Source organism: Tachypleus tridentatus, chromosome 9, assembly GCF_004210375.1.
Source record: "Tachypleus tridentatus isolate NWPU-2018 chromosome 9, ASM421037v1, whole genome shotgun sequence".
NCBI classification, from domain to species: domain Eukaryota; kingdom Metazoa; phylum Arthropoda; class Merostomata; order Xiphosura; family Limulidae; genus Tachypleus; species Tachypleus tridentatus.
In genome coordinates this window covers 74797078-74820247 of record NC_134833.1, presented here as the reverse complement: position 1 = coordinate 74820247, position 23170 = coordinate 74797078, and the positions used below count along the sequence as shown (strand labels likewise).

Here is a 23170-nt window from a genome sequence, read left to right as displayed (position 1 = left end):
ACCATAATTTAATTCAATGTAAAACTAGACAAAAAAAGTCATTTGAGAATAATAACATGTTAAAAGCTTTTCTTTAAAATCTGTTGCTTTCGATAGGATCGTTTGAGAACCATACGCTATTTAAAAAACTCCAGTGCTCAAACAGGTAAGCACAACCATGACTCCGAGCCCGACAATTTATTTCTCCATTTAACTGTCAAAATCTATAAGTTCGAATGTCCGAGAACATACAAGTCTTTCTGTTGTTCTCTTTCTAAAACCTATATGTTTTTTGTCACATAGATATTTTTAATACCAATAAAAAAATTACCAGGATGTACGTGATTGCATAGTGCGACCTTTCACGAAACAGCAAATAAAACAAAATGACGTTATAGTTTCCAGGTGCTATACAATCGCTTTCATTGGCTTATTGGTTGCTAAATGTTACACGTTTGACAAAAAAAAACCAAAACAACAAAACACATTCGTGCCTACGGCATATGAATGGGTGGTCTGTGATCTTTACCTTATTGGAGAAGGTGGAAAATTGACTGATGATAGCATTCAAGAAACAAACTGCGAATTTGCCGCCTTAAAGCACACAAGCGGAACCACTAGAAGATTCTAAGTATCTGTGGCATTGCTTGCGGGAGATATTTTTCCTCGGTTACGCAAAATATCTATATCATTTTCGATTCTTTTTTTTTCTATCAAAAATTATGTAGAAAGGACTAATATTTACTTGAAAGCTTAGGAATTAAGCAAAAAAGAACAGCTGTTAAATGCAACACCTTATTATTGCAGTAAACAAGAGTAAGCTTCTATCTTTATAAAAAAATCCAGAAAAAATAAAACGCACAAACATTATTACTGTGACAATAAAGAAACAATTCTTGATTGTGATAAACTGTCTCAAGTTTTTTATTAGAGAAAAAAATGTTTCATAGAAATTCTTGAATATTAACTTTTCTTTCTTTGCCACAACATCGAAAATAGTCGAACAAACGTGAGTTGTTTGTGTATTATTTGTTTGCTTATTTTAAAAGTTTAGTATAAAACTAAACTAATGTTATTTATATGTAAGCATTGATAATTTCGAACTGTTAGGTTATAGAGAAAGCAGATAGTCAATAGTTTGTAATCTCAATCTTTGGTGTTAAATAAGCAATTTTAGTTACAACTGTTACGGTTAGTGCAAGATATGAGGTAAAAAGTACAATATACTACATTTTTAATGGAAATAATCAGGCATAAAATATTGACTATTTTAATATTTTCAGCTCTCTATAGTGAATTATATCTAACTATTATATAATATATGTATCTAGCTGGAATGCACCTTCCATAGACGGAAGTTATGTAAATTCATGATTAATAAAAGGTATCTTAGAACAGAAAAATGGATTCCATTGTATGTTATTGTAAAAAAAAACGCGTATAAAAAATTGCATAGCACAAAATATGAAACCACGTGTATTTCCACATGGAACCAACAAACCTTCATGCCAAATTTGGTGAAGATCCATCAACATGGGATGAAATGCTGGTTCAAAAAATCCTACAAAAACGTCTATAGAAACTGTAAAACTGAAAATTTGTATTATACCCAGCATGGACCTAATGAATCTCCACATCAGTTTTGTTGAAGATCCATCCACACCCTGCGAATTAGTTACACGCACAGATAACTGACAGTACTTTTATATATATATTTCATAGGTCACACTCTGCCGTTTATTTTTGGCATGCTTTTTCTTGGGGACATAAACAACCTCTTAAACGTACTTAAGTTCCATAAATTGAGTGATTGCGTTTAAAATGTTTAGTTACTCGGCGTTCTATTTCTGGTGTGTTCGTGGCTGAGACACCCAATGAAACTCTCTGAGAAATTACTTGTGAGTGGTTGACTCCAGTTCCAGTTCACGACGAAGTTTAAACATCGCACGTAATCGACTGAAGTAGATCCAAATATGTTCCATTATATATAAACTTTTTATTATTATTTATTTCTAACAATTCCAAAAATAGCGAGGTTCTGGCACCGCATTGAATTACATCTCCTCGCTAACTACATCAAAACAAATGTTTATTGTTTAAAATCAGATAATGTGGTATTGTTTTGTTCTAGAAAACATAAGCATGGAATATTCAAGTGCCTATAATAGGCACACTTCAAACTCTTGATGTATACTTTTGATTATTTTCCTAATTTGAACACTTGCTTAGCGTGGATTCTTATGTTGAGTATTAGGAAACACGAAAATAAAACTAGAACATTGTTGTTGTTGTTTATATTAAGCACAAGGTTGTACAAAGGGATATCTGTGCGGTGCATCACAGATATCGAAACCCAGTTTTTAGCAGAATAAGTTCGCAAATATATCGCTGTGTCACTCGGAAGCAAAATTAGAACATAACCTTCTAGAAGTTGTTTGGTTTGGCAGTGGCTCAGAGGTATGTCTGCGGACTCACAACGCTAAAAACCGGGTTTCGATATCCGTGGTGAGCAGAGCACATTAACTCATTGTGTAGCTTTGTGCTTCATTCAAAACAACGATAACAAAGTTTGGCATATGTTTCTAAAACAATTAATAAACGTAACAAATGCGCAATGCATAGTTATGTATACCCAAAACTACTTCCAACTTTCTTACATATATAGATAAACATATATACAATGACTTGTTGGTTAACTCAAAACGTGTTTATTTTTTGAATTTCGCGCAAAGCTACACGAGGGCTATCTGCGTTAGCCTATGTAAAATATTTTCTCAACCCAAACGAGCCGTTTTTGCATATGAATAGTAAGATTGACTATCACATTATAACATCTCCACGGCTGAAACAGCGAGCATGTTTGGTGTGACGGGGATCCAAACCCACGAGCCTCAAGATAACGAATGGTTACCTTGCCATGCCGGGCCAACTAAAAACATCGTTAAAATGTTTGGCATTTATATTTTTTACCGGTTTCTAGCACTGCAAGTCCGCATATACACAATTGTGGGTTTACCATTAGAAGACAGTCAAACTGAGTGCAGAAACTAGGGTTAATTAATAAATGTGGTTTCTTATTCTCATATTTTAATTTGAACATTTGTCTCTATCCTTTATTTGCCAAAGAGAAGTAAAATGATCATCAAACGTTTGAAATCTGCTAATATAACTTTAGTATTTTTTCAAATACAATAATACGTGTTTTTAAAAGTGAATAGAACTATAGTTAAACCTAAATATCACATTTTCTTCATGAACTTATCCAAAGCAGATGTAAGGTATTTATAGCATTTCGTATAATCATTTTATTTAATACATTGATACAGTTTTTCTTTATCATTTAGTGATACAATCGTTTAGCGCAACCAAATCTTAAAGTAACCTTTATACATGTATGTGTAGAGCCATGTGTATTTCTAAGTAAACCTTTGTTTAATAGGACGTTATTCGATAGCTTGTGTATCATGAAATTTATAAACAAGCTTCTTGCATTTAAAAAACGAATTGGAAAAGGTGAATTTAAAGATGGAAAGAAAAAATAAAAATATTTATAAATTAGTTTTTAGCTCAGTTATTTTCTTGACTGAGAAATAAAACAAAACCAAGAGATTTCGAATACCTGTTAAAATCGAGCACTCTAACCGTCAGGTTATGTCAGCCGAAAAGTAATATCACTTCATAAGAAAGTTTATCAAATTACAGTTTCTGTACTAAAAATAACTTCTTCATTTCGTTTTGTAGGAGTTAAACTAGAAATGTTGTTTATGTTATTCTACTCACTTCATAGCATAGAAGATGTAATATGTATATGTGTGTGTATGCAGCATATTTCAGCATTAATATGATTTTTTTCGGTTTTTTATTTTGAATTAAAAGATAGGAAAACGAATGAACTCTTGGGAATAATAGCAAGCCTTAAAGAAATACGGAAGTACAGGACTCTTTATGACCTATTCAGTTATTTGTTTAATTATAGAAACTTGACCAACATGATTTTGGAATATTTTACAAAAAAGCAAATATGCGTTATATATACAGGGTGCTTATAAAGTAATTATCTATTTCAGTGAAAACATCGAAGATGGGTAGAATTCAAACTCGATACAATAGAATGCATACATTCAATGAATACTTATGGAATTAGTTCTACATGAGCACCATCAGTGTCTCTACAGAGCTGGAATCTGTCAGCAACATTGAGGAACGCATTTAGGAGTATTTCAGGGGTTGTTTTGTTAACAGCTGTTACAATATGTCTACGTAGGTACTGGAGATCTCTAACCTTCATTTGATAGGCATTTGTTTTGATAAAACCCATGCAAAAATATCTAAAGTTCTGAGATCTGGAGATCAATTCACAGAAGACCTGTTGCCTCCACGTCGGATCCACTGATTTTGAAATCGTTCATTCATGTACTCCCGAACACTTGTTGTATAATAACAACGTCCCTACTTGTTGAAAGACAAATTTATTCAAAATGGCATCTGAATAAAGCTCTAGATCTAGGAAGTGCTAAAGCATGTCCAGATAAATAACGCTCATAACTGTAGCTTCTTCAAAAAATAAGGGTCATATTCAACCAGACATTAACCTTAGGAGTATCTCTCTCCCACTGATAGGAGAAATAAACTGGCTTTTCATTAACCTATATCAGACAATTATGACGATTAACCTTTTATACACGGGTGAATAGTTGCTTAATCACTGAAGAGAGTGTGGTTCCTTAAGGTTTCTGTCTGAATGCGTTTGACGAGAACAACACACATTGTAATTCCTGTGGATAATCCTCGCCATATAAGTCATACAACACCTGAAGATGATAACTTTTCTTCTTCAAATGCGATCTCAGCATCCTGTGAACAGTTGAGCTGGGTATTCCGAGCCTACGTGATTCATTGCGAATAGACGCACCTGGCTCCTTACCCAAAACATTTCTTACTGCATTCACAACATGTTCAGAGATACTTGGGCGTCCAGATCTTGGATCACCATAAACAGATCCTGTTCTTTTAAATTGATTATGCAAGTTACGTATTGCTTTGTCTGTAGGACCAAGTTTGTGAAATTTTCTTTCAAATTTCTCTTTGATTTCTTGGTATTTCTTTCCTTTAATACACAGTGTTACAACCATCACACATTCTTGCACATTCATATTTTTAAATAAAAATCATTAACTTATCGAAATAGATACTTACTTTATAAACATCCTGTATAAAACTAGCAGATGCCCCTTGGAAGAAGTTAATGGTACTTTTCCTAAAACTAGTGATAAGTAAATAAAAATTCGATGTCCACTCATTACATTGAATCATAGCGTATATGTAATATGAGTGTCTAGTGGGTTCTTTTACACCCGTCTTTGGCCATTCCATGTGTTATTTAAATAAGAAAAAACTGAACCGTCTTTGTTTTTAAGCAAAGGAGATTGAATACAGTGTAATATTGACAACAATGCTTAGTTTTTATCTAATTGGTGCATTCAGCGGGCGAAAAAAAATGTGGATTCTTAGCAAAGCTGAGGGTATTATTATACTGGATGCATTAATTGCAACCATTCTCAAACATGTTTGCCAGCGATGCAGTACCCTTTGCTTAAAAAAAATACAACGCCATTTTCCTTACTAATAACACTACTTGATTACTTGGCAGTTTTTCTTTGCTTTCACCTACAACTTGAGATCAAATAAGTCTAAAAAACCTTCAACAAACGACTTTAAAAATATTAATTAACACATCACGATGTCATAAGCAAACCTAAAGTACTATGATTTTATAAATAGGCCTAATGTAAAGCCGTTTGTTTGTTTGTGCATTTTGCGGAAAGCTGCACGAGGGCTATCTATGCTAGCCGTCCCTAATTTAGCAGTGCAAGACTAGAGGGAAGGTAGTCATCATCACTCACCGCCAACTCTTGGGCTACTCTTTTACCAACGGATAGTGGGATTGACCGTCACATTGTATCGTTGCCCCGACTAAATAGGCGAACATATTCGGTGTAACAAAGATTTGAAATCACTAACTTCACATTACTAGTCGAGCGCCCTAACCAATTGGCTAGGCGTGGTCACATTAAGACACCGTGACGTAGTGTGAAATTACACAGCCCAGACTTAAGTGTATAAAGTTTCTCAGGAACAAAAAATTCAATTTTTAACCTCAGCTAATTATGATATATATTATTTCGCTGTTATAATATTGAATTTAAAAAGAAAACCAAACTATTTAATAAGCGCAGACAGTTCTTTTCAGTTTTGCTTTCTAAAAATTTGATTTTACAATTTTATTATTTTAGTACATAGATTAACAACAACAGAAGGTCAAATTAGAATAAAAAACTACTTTACACTGCCCATAATAGTTAAAAATATACATGAATGTCAGGTCATACTTTAAAAAACTATGCCACATCCCATAATTCTTTAAAGAAAACACTATAACATTCTATAAAAGTTTTAAAAAAATCTGTATATCACATTGTAATTTTTAAAAAAATTATAATACCTCACAATAGTTAAAAACTACTGTTTAACATGTTACAATAATTTAGAAATCCATTTTGTAACATCTTAGAATGATTAAAAACCAGTATAACATTATTATTGTTTAAAGAATACAAATCTACTTTTTATAATAATGTTTTTGAAAAACACCGTATGGTATCCCATAATAGCTAAAAAACCCATGCCTTTGTTATGAAGCAACATACCATAAAAAAGTAATTGTTGAAATACAGCGTTAAGAAAATGTATTATATTTTATATATATTAGATGTAATTTAAAACGTGTTATAGTTGTAGGAATTGTTTAAAAACTAGCTAGGCCGCACATATTTCAAAGCTTGCCTTATTTTCACATGATCTTTAAGACCATTGGTCCACTTCTAGAAGATTTCAGTGTACCATAATATCAGTTATATATCTAAACGTTAAAAATATTATCTGATACTTTTTTATACCTCCAATTATATACTCTGTGCAAAATTGTAAGAAATATAATTATTATATGAAAAACACAATTGATATCGATTTAATAAAAAAATAATACATCATATATTTCATTCCAGACATATGAAATATTACGTAATTTTGTCAATTATCAATTATTTTTATTGTGCTTAATATATTTTGAAACATTACGTTTTTTATTTGATCCTTTATGGTTTAGAGATAAAAATGTCTATAACAGTATTTTAACTAGGCTATTTTTGCTATATCCATTTCAGACGATACGTTTCACAAAGCACCATATCTCACCGTAGATCCACTGTCTACGCGATAAAAACTGAGCTATACTTAGGCAAATATCACGTTAATACGTTTTAACATATTTTATTAAATAATCATGTCTTTTTATATCCTATTTTGTCCAATCCTTAATCTTTACAACAGAAATATTACAGAGATTCAATGGTTCATTCATACCATATCTGAGGTAAATTTAATATAAAAGATATATGTTTAAAGCTCCTTTAGTAATTTTACCTTTGAGAATCTGAAAATATAGATTTGAAGTTAACTGCTGTTAAAACTTTATATTTGAATTTTATGTAGTCCTTGTTTTCAACTACAAAAAGATGTTTGAAAATAATCAACATGCAGTCATTTGAGTTGAAATACAATTAAACAAAATATTAGGGAGGTCTGTTTGTTATTAAATGCAAAGCTACACAATAAACTATCTGTTATTTACCCACCTTCGGTATCAAAACCGGTTTTTGGGATTATAAGCTTTCATAATTTGGTTTTCCGCTGAGCCATTGGGGAGCATCATCTCTTTTAACAAATCTCACCATTATACAGTAGTGGGTTGTTTGTCAGTGAGTCATTAAACACTAGAATCAAATAATAATCATTTTAAAATTGCAATTTGTACTGTCGTGACTGCAGTAAAAGGTACTCACGCTGAGAAATCATTACAAGAATTATGCACTCTGAAGGCTACAACACAATACGACACACGAACTTGAAAAGCAAGAAATACAAATATTTGTTACTCTGATTTTGGTTTTATTAGCTTTTCAATCAGAACACTTTCGGTGACACTGGAGAAGGTTTTCGTTTGTTTTGTTTTTAGTTTCGCGTAAAGCTACAGGAGGGATATCTTCGCTAGTCGTCCCTAATTTAGCAGTGTAAGACCAGAGGGAAGGCAGCCAGCAATAACCATCCATCGAAAACTCTTGGGCTACTCTTTTACCAACGAATAGTGGGATTAACCGTCATATTATAATGCCTCCAAGGCTGAAAGGGTCCCTGAAGAAGGAAGTCTAGTTTTGTAGTTGAAAAGAATAAATGTTCGATTTGTTTACTTTTTGTGCGTAAACAAGATAAACGATTTGAACAAGTGACCCCTGATGTTAAATGACTCATAATAAAATAAGTTAATTAATTTTCAGCTACTAAATTACCTTCTTGTTGCCTTCTGAACGTGTAAGAACTCTTTCAAATTAAGTCGCTTGATTAATTTTATGGTAAATCCAAAACCCCTTCAACATTGAGCTCATCGCCATCTGTGGGTACATATTTGTATTTCTAGCATTCAGCTTTCCACCCCATTTGGCATTTTATCTAGAAAAAATTAAAGTTCACTAATATTTGCATTACAGTACTGAAATTTTCTTCTTTTCCGTGTATCAATGAATTGCGCTATTTATTTTACCAGACAAAAGTTTATTCACTTTTTCATAAGATTGTGCTTTGTTTTGTTGTGTCAGAAGATGAAATATCCCGAATGTCAAATGGAAACAAAAAAGAAAGAAAGAAAAAATCATATACAAGCTTTATTTTGTTCCAGTCTTTTAACAATGTCACAGCTTTCGATTGTCAAACATTTCAGTTTTTAAAATCAGCTACAAAGAATAACATATTAAAGTGGATGAAAAAATATTCATATATTTTTGATATTACCCTTGTGATAATTTTAGTATTAAGCTTGCGTTATGTATATGTAATAAAGGGAATAATGTAAACCGATATATTAACCCGTTAACAAATGGCAGGTGACTGATTGTTTGAAACAATGAGCACATTTCAGTGATATAGAGAAGTCAGATGAACATAATATGTTTTTAACAGATATAGATTAATAGTGAAGCAATCGATGACCTCAACGAAAGCATTCAGATGTGTGAGAGTAATTAGTCACCTAGGATTTGTCAAGTATAACAACTACTTGCAGAGTGACTGCAAGCCTATCAGTGTATAGTTATTAAAATGTTTACTCGCTTTGAGACCATTAATTCAGTTGGCCATTGTTGATTGGCCTCCAAGGCAACCGCTATTTCACAACATTGGCTCAACCAACAGAAGAACCTTATTTTCCCTCATGAATTAACAGTTCAGAGCAGCAACTGCAAATATGAGAAGTCAGCAATAAACGGTGAGAGACAAGTTTTTTATGGTTGACATCCATGACAGATTACCAATGATGTGTATTATTTTAGCTCATGGTTACGGAAAACCTCATTTTCTTAGGTGTTAAAAACACATGGATTAATCAAACGACGTAGGATTGGATGTTTTATTTACAGTCAAATCATGCATCACACTGATGTCGTATAGAAGCTGTGTACACACTTGAACAGATTCCTACACTAAATAAAACTCCGATGCTACACATGAAAGACAAGTATGGTAATGGTAGCATACTGATCTGGACAGCAATAACTATTGGTGGCCACACTGACCTTTTATGCTCTACGACATGAGTTCATGAACGCTCTGCGACTTAAACACGTAGTGTTGCAGTCATTATTGTTGTAATATGGAGGTGCAGTTGGCCAAAATATTTTTCCAACTGACGGTTATTATTCTCGCTCAACACACAATTAAACAGATAACAACTTCTTGGAAGAAGTGGTTATTGGACGAATGGACTGACCAATACACTCAACTGATTCAATCGAATTAGATCTATGGGAGACGTTCTGAGACGACATTTGTTTGCAAGTGATTCGCCTATAAACAGAGCTGACTAAATAAAAGCAGAACTAACAGAGAAGTGGACATTGTTTCTCAAGCAGCTTATTGTATCACTCGTTTTAAGCGTTCTACATCATTGTACGACCATCGTTAGCGTAAGAAATGACCACATGTCATGTTTAATTAACAAACGTTCTCTGATTATTTCTGGATTGCAAAATCTGTAACATGAAACATGGTTTGTATATTACACCATATGACTTGTCACTCGACAATTGTTTTTATAAAATTTAGTTTTGGGTTCCATTTATATTATTAACTAATAATGATTGTACTTCGTTTTTGTCTATAGTTATATCGTGTTTTAAAGAATCGTAGTGTGTATTTTTACGTTTTTTTAATGCGAACTTCTGATTACAGCAATTTATCTATTTAAAGTGAAATTAAAAAGAATAGTGAGTATAGTTATGTAAGTATGCTGTTATTAATTTATAACTTATAAAAACCTAGAGTGCAGTCAGGTATTCTCAATGTTAACAATATTTTAGACTTTAATCTTCATTAAATAAAGCAATACATTATCAGGATAAAAATAGTAAATAAAGTTGTGAAATGCACCTGGACTTTAATTTGTTATTGTTTAATATTTCCTTCAATAAATCGCATTTTGGTTTGTTTGTTGTAGATACATAATGTCATTTTGATTTCGTTTAAAATTAAAACTGTAAAACAACTTAAATCCGAGAGGAGTGCAAAGTAAGTGGATGTTTGTGTCGCCATCTATGGCTTTTCGTAAAACTATTTATAAATAGGAAAAAAATAAATTTAACAGGAAGTAGAGCTTGCTAGTTATTCATAGAAGTGCTACAAGAAATATCCAAAACAAAACAAATGCTGCAATAAGATTGGCATAAATCAGCAAAGTAATACCAACTGGGTAGATTTTAAAACGCAACGTGCAGCTGAGTGCAACAGTCTAAATATTTCGACGAAAGTGCAGATTGAAAATCGTTTTCAAACTTAGTAGTAGAAAAAAAAAATGATGTTTTAGAAATTCTTGCATTGGTATAATGGTAATGTTAGCGATATTTTTATCGTATTATTAGTATATATATACGAATAATATATCGTAATCTACACCTTATATGGCTTTTTTTTAGGGATTTAATAGGGGTGGTTTTCGGCACATATATTATTTGGAAACCTTGTCGATCCTTACTATTAATTAACTATTAACTATTATTGTATTTACTAATACGGTCACATACTCACTTTGTAAGCGGTAGAAATTTAGACAAAACATTTAACAACCGGCATACACAGTTATCACATTTTCTACTATTTTGCAGGTGATTGTTTTCAGAGTCTAAATCTAAATGTCAAATACTTTCTTAAATAATGTGTAATAGAACAAGCTTACGAAAATCTAGTCCCAAAAAGTAAGTATTCTATACCACAAAAAAATCGAGGCTGATTTTTTGCTTTTAAAACGAGCCCTTGTATATTGGTCTCCTCATAAACAAACGATATACACTGCTGCCCAAAATCTTAAGGCCAATGAATATAAAGAAAAAATATGCATTTTGCGTTGGTAGACTCAAGCACTTATTTGAGTAGTGCTTCGAAAGATGAAAATAAGAAGAGGGAAAATAAAAATTAAAAAAAATTAGCGTTTAATAGGAAAATTGTGAACAGTATGAAATTAGCCAAAATACTAGCTAGTCAAAATTTTAAGACCATACCAAAAAGGAGTCCTCAACAGGGTAGGAAATGCCCAACAAGAGGTCTCAGTAGTGAGTTGCACAGCCGTCATTGCGAATAACTTCAAACATTTTCTTTGGCGTGGTCGATATAAGCATTTGCAGAAAGCTAGCTGGAATGTTATTCCAAGTGGTGAAGATGCCTTCACGAAGATCATGAACTGTTTGGAATTGACTTCCATTTCTATAGACTTCCCTTGCCATCCACCCTCAAACATTTTCAATGGGATTCAATTCGGACGAACATGTTGGATAGTCCAAAAGTATCACCTTATTCGCCATGAAAAGTCCTTTGTCCGGGAATTGTGGATTGCAGCATTGTCCTGCTGAAAGATCCAGTCATTTCCACACAAGCGAGGGCCTTCAGTCAATAAGGATGCTCTCTCCAATATGCCAATGTAGCCAGCTGCTGTTTGACGACCTTGTATAACCTGAAGCTCCATTGTTTCATGGAAGGAGAAAGCACCCCAGATCATGATGAAACCTCCTTCACTATGTCGTGTAGAAAATGTTTCCGGTGGAATATCTTTATAGTGCCAGTAATGTTGGAAGCCATCTTGACCATCCAGGTTAAATTTTTTCTCATCAGACAACAAAACCTTCGTCCACTTTTCTACGTCCCATGTTTGGTGCTTCTCAGCAAAGTTTAACCGAGCTGTTTCGTGGTGTGGGAGAAGGCGTAGCCTTTGAAGACGTTTACGGTTTTTAAAGCCTTTCCCTCGTAGATGCTGTCTTATTGTTCTTGAGATGCATTCAGCGTCCGTAAGGGCCTTAATCTGGTTCGACGATCGGCTGGTGTCTTGCCAAACAACCCGTCGAATCCTCCTGCTCAATGCCGGCGAAATTTTCTTAGGCCGATCACTTGAAATTCTCGTTCCGTGTCCCTTAAGACCTTTTAAGAAATTTGCAACAGCAGTTTTACGACGCCCAATCTCACCAGCGATGGCACGTTGGAAGATACTTTGCTTTTGCAGCTCGACAATTCTACAACGTTCAAACTCTGTCAACTTTTTAGCTTTTGCCATGTTTTTAACCAATGTAACACAGGAGATGTCAGTGGGAGATGTTGACAACGCTAATGCTTGAACACAAATGACTAAATTTCGTTACGTGTTTACCGATTAACGTTTCGTTTCAATATGGTCTTAAAATTTTAACCAGCTAGTACTTAGGTTAACTTTAAAGTGTTCACATTTTCCTTATTAAATTCTAAAGTGTTTTTTTTACTTTTATTTTCCCTTTTATTATTTTCATTTTTCGAAGCTCTACTCAAAGAAGTGGTTGAGTCTAACAACGCAAAATGTATATTTTTTCTTCATGTTCATTGTCCTTAAGATTTTGGCCAGCAGTATATGTGTGTGTGTATATATATATATCACTTAAACCGGTGAGAATGTGAAATGATTATCTATTCTTGTTTAAAGCCATTTTATTTGCAGTGTATAGTTTTTGTTGTTTTTTTTTGTCGAGTAATAATAAAATTATTAAGTTATCGAATGTTATATTTCGAGAGCGTAAATTGAAGGCTTTTGTGCAGATTGTATAACTCATAAAAATAGACGTTAAGTACACAACAGTCGTTGGAAATACTATTGGAATGACATTAAAAGTAAAACTTTAATTACCTAGCACCTTATTTATTTATTAGATAGTACAGGAAATAGAAAGATAATATAAAATTACTTACACTTCTTGACGCTGGATAACTACTGAATATTATGTATTTTATGAACACAAACCTGTACGAAGGTCTATGACGAGACAGTGAAAGTTGCGACGATTCAACGCCATCTAATATATCCGGTGGTGTTAAAAGTCCATCTGTTGGCACATATTCAACAGTTTGCTCCTCCGACTCCTCCTCCACAATGATCGTAGGCGGTACTAAGGCGGAGCCACTTGGGCCAGTCGCCATAGCAACGTACATCCACGCATGCAGTAATCTTTATGACACACCTGTAAATATGGGAAAAAAAAGCGTTACAATAATATTCTTTCATCGGATTGTAAGACAATATTTAGAAATAAGGTTATAATAATTCTTTGATAGATTGTTTAGGCAGAGTATTCATGATGAAACTTTGTAGAATGGACGGCAACTGCCTGTTATAGAGACACAAGTGTAGAGGACGACGTTTCGAAAGTCTTCCGCCTTTCCATTGACCTGAAGACGAAAGGTGGAAGACTTTCGAAATGTCGTCCTCTACATAAGGTTGTAATAATTATTTAAACATCAGAGAGGTATCAAGCTATAGAACATAGTAACTACTGGTTAGCAATTAGTAAAGCTCATAGTTGTGTCAATGTCCTTTCAACGTTAAGATTAACGTTATGTGAAATGTAACTCATTTAGCTTTGGTCGACACATTCACTGCAGCGACACCTAAAGCCAGATTATTCGTAAACAAAATAAAAATAATAACTCAAAGTTTCAACATTTGTAAATCTAATCTATTTTACTAAAGTCAATATAAGGCAAGATTTGTATGCATTTCAGTTCCAAACCAAGGTTTCTAGTTTTCACAATACACTTTGAACACCCAACCTCATATATTTTTGTTTTACTGTCTCGTGAAAATTATTTGCATTGTAAGCAATCAAAATAATATTTCTCAATATAACCTTTTCAGCTACGGTAATCAAAACCTTAATTTTGAAGAATTGTATTTCCACTTGTGCAAAAAGTGTGTTAAGGTAATATAAACATAGAATGTTTCCTAAGATGCATATATTAAAATAATATAGACATTTTATTAATATGATTAAAATAGTTTCTAACAAACTGTACTCGTTACAACTATTTCAAACACAAGGAGTGTGTGTTTGTGTGTTTTTCTTATAGCAAAGCCACATCGGGCTATTTGGTGAGTCCTCCGACAAAAAAGAAGGATACAATTTCAAATGAAAAGAGCGTGAAACAAATTTTTAGCATACAGAAACGTTTATGTTTAAGATAAATAAGTTTTATCCAATTAGCCCGTACAAAAAGTAAATTTTCTGATAGGACTTGATTATATTAGCTTATGTATAAGGGTATCAATAAAAGAAAACAAAACTCTGTAGGTGAAAAGTAGTTCATAAAGACAAAATATTTATTTTTGTTATCAATAAGCTAAGTGTAGGGGAAAAGTAAAATAATAAATAATGAATCATACAGCGTAATTTTATTAAAACATGTTCTTGTGTTAACGTAATAAATTCACACTTTTCCTCAATAAACATTCAGAAATACATCTTAAGAAATATGCATATCAACAATAATTTGTGATTTCATAGATGTCTTAAGACCGGTGCAAAATGAAGCTTTCTGGTAATCGTGGTTCCTTAGCACTCTTAACCTGAAAGTATCCACCTTCAGCTATTGTGTTATTAAACTTTATTTAACACTCCTACGAAAAGTGGGGCCTAATAGGCCCCAGAGCAACTTGAAAGGTTATTAATATTAGGCTAATAATTTTGTATTTAAATGAAATTGCCATTTAAATCCATTAATGAATGGATTAACGAGATTCCCACTGTCCCTATCTACTATCTAGCGAAACCACAGCCAGGGGAACAGGCTTGGAGAAATCAGGACTAGAAACGTCTTTTCGTAGGAGTGTTAAACAGTCGTGTGAGCATCATCTTACCTAATTTGTTTAAACCGTTGTATCAGCATCATCTTATCTACTTTGTTTTAACCGTTGTGTAAGCATCATCTTACCTACTTTGTTTAAACCGTTGTATTAGCATAATATTACCTACTTTGTTTTAAACGTTGTATCAGCATCATCTTATCTACTTTGTTTAAACCGTTGTATTAGCATAATCTTACCTACTTTGTTTAAATCGTTGTATTATTCATTGATTACCAGCTTCTTTTGAACATAATCTAACGACTAAACTGTTTTTTATTCCAAATATATTTTAATAATTTAGTCATGGCTTTCATCGCGTTTTGTTCGATGTGTTTGATTTTCTTTTAATAAAATAATTTTGATGTTTTGTTACAAAGTGTTTGATTTTTAAAAATAAAACAGTGTTGAAGTTGTATTGTTACAATGTGTTTGATTCTTTTCAAATAAAATAGTTTTGATGTCGTTTTTTACCAGATATTTGATTTTTAACGTGTATGTTACAGTTACGACAGAAAGTGTTCGTTCTCCTGGGTCGTGAGTAGTTTTTTCCTTATAACTTAAAAAGTATCACGATTAGGACAATGAAAGTAGGGTATATTATAAATATTATACTAACACACATTTACATAAAGTTGTATGTATATTGAACGACAAATTAACTGTTTATAAACAAATAACCAAACATAGGAGGGGCATAAAGTGTTCGTGCCTTTACTTTAATGGTCAGTTGTGTAGCCTTTCAGGTGAATTACTTGGCGCAATCTCTCCTCATAGCCCTCCATGATCGTTTGACAGTATTCGACTGGTATTTTCTTCCATTTTTTTTACAGAAGGCCTCCAACTCTTGCAAGTTTTTCGGATGACGCTAATGAACCTTGGTCTTCAACTCATGCCAAACATTTTCAATTGGGTTGAGATCGGGTGACTGCGATGGTCACTCCAGAACGCTTATATGATTCCTATGCAGCCAGTATTGCACATATGTCGATGTGCACTTAAGGTCACGCAAGTTCCGAGCATCATTCTTGATATAAGTGCCTAATATATCAACGTACTCTTCTTTTTTCATGATTCCGTTGACGCGGTGAAGGCTGCCTACACCAGAAGAGCTGAAAAAACCCCATAGCATGATCGATCCACCTACGTGTTTAACTGTAGGGACGGTGTTCTTTGGAATATTTTGTTCTCCCTTCTTACGGAAAATATTGCGAACATCGTTGTGGCTGAAAAGCTCGATTTTAGTCTTGTCTGACCAAAGAATACTTTTCTAATAGGTAAAGGGTTTATCTACATGCTTTCTTGCATACTTCAATCGTGCTTCTAAATAAACAGACTTTTAAATATGGCGTTCTACGAGGACGGCATGCTTTTAACCCAGAAGAGCGTAACATGTTCGTAACTGTAGAGGCGCTTACTTCAACCCCAGTTTCCCTTACCAATTTCTGTATGTCATTACGTGTTAAACAAGGGTTCCTTCTAACTTCTCTGAGAACCTTCCTCTTGGTTCTCTCTGGAATTTTGGTGGGACGTTCGGAACGAGAGAGATTAGCAGTTGATCCTGTTAACTTAAAATTGGCAATTATGCCTTGAACAGTAGATTTCGGCACATTAAGTTGTGTAGCAATACTGGAAAGATACACACGAGATTGTAATTCAGAATAATTCGGTTTTTTAAATCACTGAACAGTTGTTTCCTGTTCGCCATGATGACCAAGCAGATAATGACGGAGACGGCGCTAAATTGTCGGAAGTAAATTTTTTACTGGCTAAATTTCAATAGTTATGAACCAAGTGTTTAGTTCTGGAATGGTATAATGTAGTTTATTCGCCAAAGTAAACAATTTTTTTACGGAAATATCAGTATCAGTTTTTTCGCACGTTCTGAAATGTACAAACACCTTCTGCTTCTCATATTTTTGGTTATTTGTTTATAAACACTTTATTTATCGTTTAATTTACATAAAAATTATATAGATGTGTGTGAGTATAATATTTACAATATATAATACGTCTATTAGCCTAATCGTGATACTTTTTAAGTTATGAGCAAAAATCTACTCAGGTCGTAGGGGTACAAACACTTTCTGTCGTAACTGTACGTTTAGACCCTCTAGTTTGAAATTTAAAGTGTGAAAGTAGTTTTCATCACGTAGTCTACAGGATCTCAAGGGTGATCATATATACGAACTCTGATTTTAGCTTCGGGTTTAACGACCCTATAAATCTTCTCGTAGACTTCGTCATGCCCGTATTACCTTTCTGAAGCGTTTTGGCCCCCTGTTATAGGAGACTACGCCATATCGATAAGAATAACTCCCCGGTTCACCTCAAGTGGACCTGTGGTGGTATGAATCCCGTCACACCAAACATGTTCGCCATTTCAGCTGTGAGGACGTTATAATGTGACGGTAAATCCCACTATCGGTCGGTAGAAGAGTAGCTCGAGAGTTGTTGGTGGTTGGTGATGACCAGTTGCTTTCTCTCTAGTCATACAGTGCTGAGCCAGGTACTGATAGTACAGGTAACCTTCTTGTAGCTTTGCGCGAAATTCAAAATTATCAAACTGACTAGAAAGGTCACTTATTTGTTTTATTTACTTTAAATACACAGCACTGTTTTTAATTTTATAAACTTTATACACTCGAATATAAAATACCAAAACAGAAATGCATATATATATATCGTACGCAAAGCATGAGGTTTCCCCTAATTTTTATTAAGGTACATTTTTGGATGAGTATACATTTTTAAACAAAAAGTTAGAAAAATCAATAAAAAAAGATTCTGATTTTTCACTCGAAATATTATTCAAAACACTAGAATTAAGGTCAAAGCAATTTTCTTTAAATGAGCGGTTGAAAATAGTAGTAAATAACTGTTAAGTGAGCGCACTCCATAAGTAACTGGCCAAATCATACTGTTAGCTGTATATAATGGCAATTTCTTTCCTAATTCTTAGTTTAATTTCACAACAATAACATTTTTGTATACACTTACAGATGTTGTCCTTATACAGAATGTTATTATTTATAATGGCTTACTTGATTTTGCTTTTTATTTTCTGTTATTGGGAGAGTCCTCTGGTGAGATAACGATAAGTCTATAAACTTACAGCGCTATGACCCAGCAACTGATTCTCCGCGGTAGACACAGAAAGCCCAATGTGGTTTTGCTTTAAACACAGACAAACAATTACTGAGAAATGCATCCTTGCTTTTAACTATGTTTTAGTTCATTCGAAAAATCAGAGTACGTTTGTGGAAATTGTTCTTTGTTGACAATAAACGAACAAGAAGTTATTAGGTGTGATGCTCTAAGTGTCGAAAAGATAACACAGTAAACAACACTTGAGTTGAAAACAACAACAATTTACCATATACTCACTTACGAAGTAAAACTTTATTATAGTGAAACAAAGTAAGAAGTATTTAACCCACACAATGCGCTATAACGCGTTTTCTTAAGTGGAACTTTAAACCTTAAATGTTTCAGAATGAGACAATACTATAACTAATTTAAACATATTTTACTTATTATGCACTTGAGAAATTGTTAAATTGTAAGAAAAAAGTGATTTATCAGCGTCATATATGGAAATTATATATTGTTAATAAGGGTAGTCCTCTCGACATAAATTAAGTAGTGATGGATAATAGTTTTAAGCCATTTAATATTCAAGATACGCTTTTTCTTGAGTACAAGTGATAGCAGTTTTAATTATCAGGGTCGAAAGGTAGGTTAAGGAAATAATAAGTTAAATTATTGCAAACATACAACGTATAGAGAGGTAATGCCTCTCTATAATACCAAACCATTTTTTCTTTCCTAAGTTAATTACGGAGAATGTAAAAAAAAATCGAATAAGTCAGAACCTCTTTATCGTATTTAAATACTGTGTCATTAGTTACATGAATTTCGAGACAGAGAATTTCTATTTTTCTTATAGCAAAACCACATTGAGCTGAATCTACCGAGGGAAATCGAACCCCTGATTTTGGCATAGTAAATCTGAAGATTTACTGCTGTCCTACCAGAGAACGTCTTGTTATAGAACAGTTAGAGAACTTTCAGCAACCAAATTAAAACTACTCTATGATGGTATAAATTAGTACATACCCTAATACGAGACTATCTGTACTTCTCTTAATGTTGCGATGATAATACTAGTTATCCTATTGCTGTGAAATCACTAGTAATTACCCTGCGATGACATAAACATGTACCCCAACACTGTCATATTTTAAGTAATTATTCAAATTATTTGACAACGTTAGAGCCTACATCAATACTCTGTGACCACCAGCACCTGTGAAAACTGTTTCAATGAAAACGCGAATGTATTGAGATTATACAGTTCAACAGAGGGTTTCAACATTTATCGAGTGAATTTAATAGCTTTGCTTGTAACTGCCTTACTTGAAATTTGTTAATCGGAGATGTTAGCATGATCCCCAAAACAAAATTTCTTTTTAAAATAACTTCTTCGGTACTTTGTGAACGAATTCATTGTTTTATAAAACACTTATACATGGGTTGTATGTAGTAATTAATCTTAATTGTCGTGTATAATTTTGTGATTATCTTTTCTTCTGCACCATTTCAATGAAAACAAAACAAAAAACATCTAATCTTAGACTTTCCCTCGGTGGTTTTGCTATACGAAAACACACACACACACACATCTTAGACTGCTTATTTTTCTATCAGATTTGCACACGTTCTAACACTGAATAAACTTGTACAAATATATATATATATGTGTATATAAAGAATTTATCGTAATACTGTAGGCTTGGAATTTTGGTTGAGTCAGAGAATAATATGTTTTTAAATTGTGTCACTAATTATGTTATTGTTTACAGTTACGCACTAAATAGTTCTTCTGTTATGTCATTGTTTATAGTGCATACTAAAATAATTTTTCCATTAATTCATTATATATGAAACAAAGAATTGTTTCTCAGCTTTTCAAACATGTAAATACACATGCGCGCATACATATATTCTTTTGCGGGTCGTTTTAATGTACAAAACCCTAGAACACAAATTAGTCTTCACCACCCACCGCCAACTCTTGGGCTACTCTTTTACCAATGAATAGTTTGATTGATCGAAACATTATAACGCCCCTACGGCTGAAAGGGCAGTCATGTTTGGTGTGACGGGTATTCGAAACCGCGGCCCTCAGATTAGGAATCGAATGCCTTAACCACTTGGCCATGCCGGGCCACGTGCTTGTTATATTGCACTTATATACTTTTACTGGTGACGTACAAAGGTTTGGTTATTTCAGGCTAAGGACTAAGCATTTTAAAACTTAAGTCAAACTATACTGATCAAACTCTTAAAGACATTTGGTAATAATTTTTTAGATATTCTATACCAACTCCACATATGATACACATTTTAGTTAATTAATTGAAATAAAACTAGAGAGGTACATACAATCTCCCTAAGTAGGCAAAACTGTTTTAGATTTTAGTTAATAGATAGTATTTAGTAATTGATTTGTTAACACTAGAATCAACATTAAAAAATAATAATATATTGCGCATTAATATATTTTTGACAATGTACACTTTAGAGGTGCACAACTACAATCATTGCACGAAAAATACATATAGTGGAAGTACCGATTTTTTTAAAAAGAAAAACATACTCAAATCTTAAGATAAAGAAAGTCAGTTTATTATAAGACAAAGCTGTATACAAAAATATTGGGATACATTAACAAATTAATGCGCTATTTTTTATATCTAGTTTTGGATAAAAAATACAATCATGTTATAATTGTTTGAATGTCGTATAGTTAGTACTTGAGGTTGTTGGATGCTGTTTTTTGTTGTTTTTTTTTAATTTCGCACAAAGCTATTCGAGGGCTATCTGCCCTAGCTGGCCTTAAGTTAGCAGTGTAAAACTAAAGGAAAGGCAGCTAGTTATCACCATCTACCCTCAACTCTTGAGATACTTTTTACCAACGAATAGTGAGATTGTTTGTGACCTTATAACGCCTCTACAGCTGAAAGGACGAGCATATTTAGCGCGACGAGGATTCGAACGCACGACCCTCAGGCTACAAGTCGAGAGCTCTAATCACCTGGTCATGCCAACCCAAGAGTATTGTTTAATAATCTTCCTTATGTTATTTATGTGTGTAATCTGTACGAATTAATCGTTATTTTTACGTATTCTGTTAAAATAAAGGTTTTGTTTATTAAATTGGACAAACGCTGTGTATGAAAGTATTTATGTTCTATTAATCTGTAGATTCATAAAATTTACTTTGAAATGTGGATGACTGAAATCCTAATATCGTATCAAAATACCATGAAATAATCTTCAACGACCCATGAATGCACAGGTAATAAATAGTAAACAATCAGTAAATGATCATGGGGAGAAGAATTGATTATAGAACTTGTAATGTGAAACTTGAAACATATCCTATCTGTGAAAATAAACTTACTGCATCTGAAGACATGTAATCCATGTGTAGCATCATGAACTTATTCCTGCCTAATTTACTGAGTCACAGTGATGCTAAACAATTATCAAGATTAAAGAGGCTATAACCAAATATAAACAAGAAACAGATTCTGTCAAGTGACGCCATCTATCTTGGTTTTTTTAATTAGAGAACAATTTTGTATTTGCCGAGTTGTTGTATATTATTTACTGTAATACGTTTACCATGGTGATTTTTAATAAAGTTGGATGTGCGTTTTTCAATGACTGAAATATGAGTCAGTGTACACTACACAATGTTCCTAACCATTTTACGCTATTTCTGACATTTGATTAATGCGTAAAAGTGTGAAAAAAGCTGAGTGATGCAATATTTTTTTAACTACTGTAGATGTAATGTATCTTCTATAGATCATGCAAGTGACACACAGTTTAAGAATGTAGACAGTTAAGATTAGAAGCACGCTGATTGCTCAAGTCATTCATGGCAGTATAAAGGAATGGAAGCTACTAGATATAGTCTTACTAACTGACGAGTTCTCTTCAGAATTGTTTGTGACATTTTGTTACACTTGTTTGTTTCTTGAATTTCGTGCAAAGCTACTGGAAGGGTATCTGTATTAGTCTTCTCCACTTTGGAACTGATAAACTAGAAATAAGACAGCTTGTCAAAACCACTCACCACCAACTCTCGGGCTACACTTTATTAATAAATAATAGGATTGGTTTTCACATTATAACGTTCCCCGGCTGAGCGGACGAACGTGTTCGGTGATGGGATTCGAACCTACGACCCGCAGATTTGGACTTGAATGCCATAACCATCAGATAATACCATGACATTTCGGATTTTATTTTAATATATACTGAATCAAGCTAGAACAGACAAAATAAGTGAAAGAGATTGAGGGTAATTTTTCTCGATATTCACAGTAAAGATGAACTGACTTTTTATAATGGATTTAATATATTACCCTTTAATCATGCGCAATTAAGAAATACCTTTTGAAATATTGTTTTATTTTTGTGCACATACATAATAGAAAAAGAGTCTTTCCAATAACAGTATGATTTATGCTATATATAGATATTCTTAATGTTACTTGAATTCTTTGTTACACATTGGGACCCAACATGGCCCGGTGGTAACACTCGATCCGTAATCCGAGGGTGGCAAGTTCGAATACCGTCACACCAAACATGCTTCTTCTTTTAGTCGTGGGGGCGTTATAATGTATGGTCAGTCCCACTATTCTTTGGTAAAAGAGTAGCCCAAGTGTTGGCGATGGGTGGTGATGACTAGCTGCCTTCCCACTAGTCTTAACTGCTAAAATAGGGCCGGATAGCGCAGATAGCCCTCTTGTAGCTTTGCATGAATTGCAAAAACAAACAAACAAATCGTTCCACATTATGTCAACTGTCTTGTTTTAT

General features: G+C 33.3%; 1 protein-coding gene across 1 annotated transcript in view; it reads right to left on the bottom strand.

Annotated features, from left to right (window-relative positions):
- LOC143225511 (eye-specific diacylglycerol kinase-like) overlaps nucleotides 1–13607 on the bottom strand; it is a 258722-nt gene extending 245115 nt beyond the window's left edge. The window contains exon 1 of the mRNA XM_076455094.1: nucleotides 13397–13607. Within this exon, the coding sequence (XP_076311209.1) occupies nucleotides 13397–13584 (188 nt within the window). The 5' untranslated portion in view covers nucleotides 13585–13607. The remainder of the gene's footprint in view (nucleotides 1–13396) is intronic.
- Nucleotides 13608–23170: the final 9563 nt, after the last annotated feature.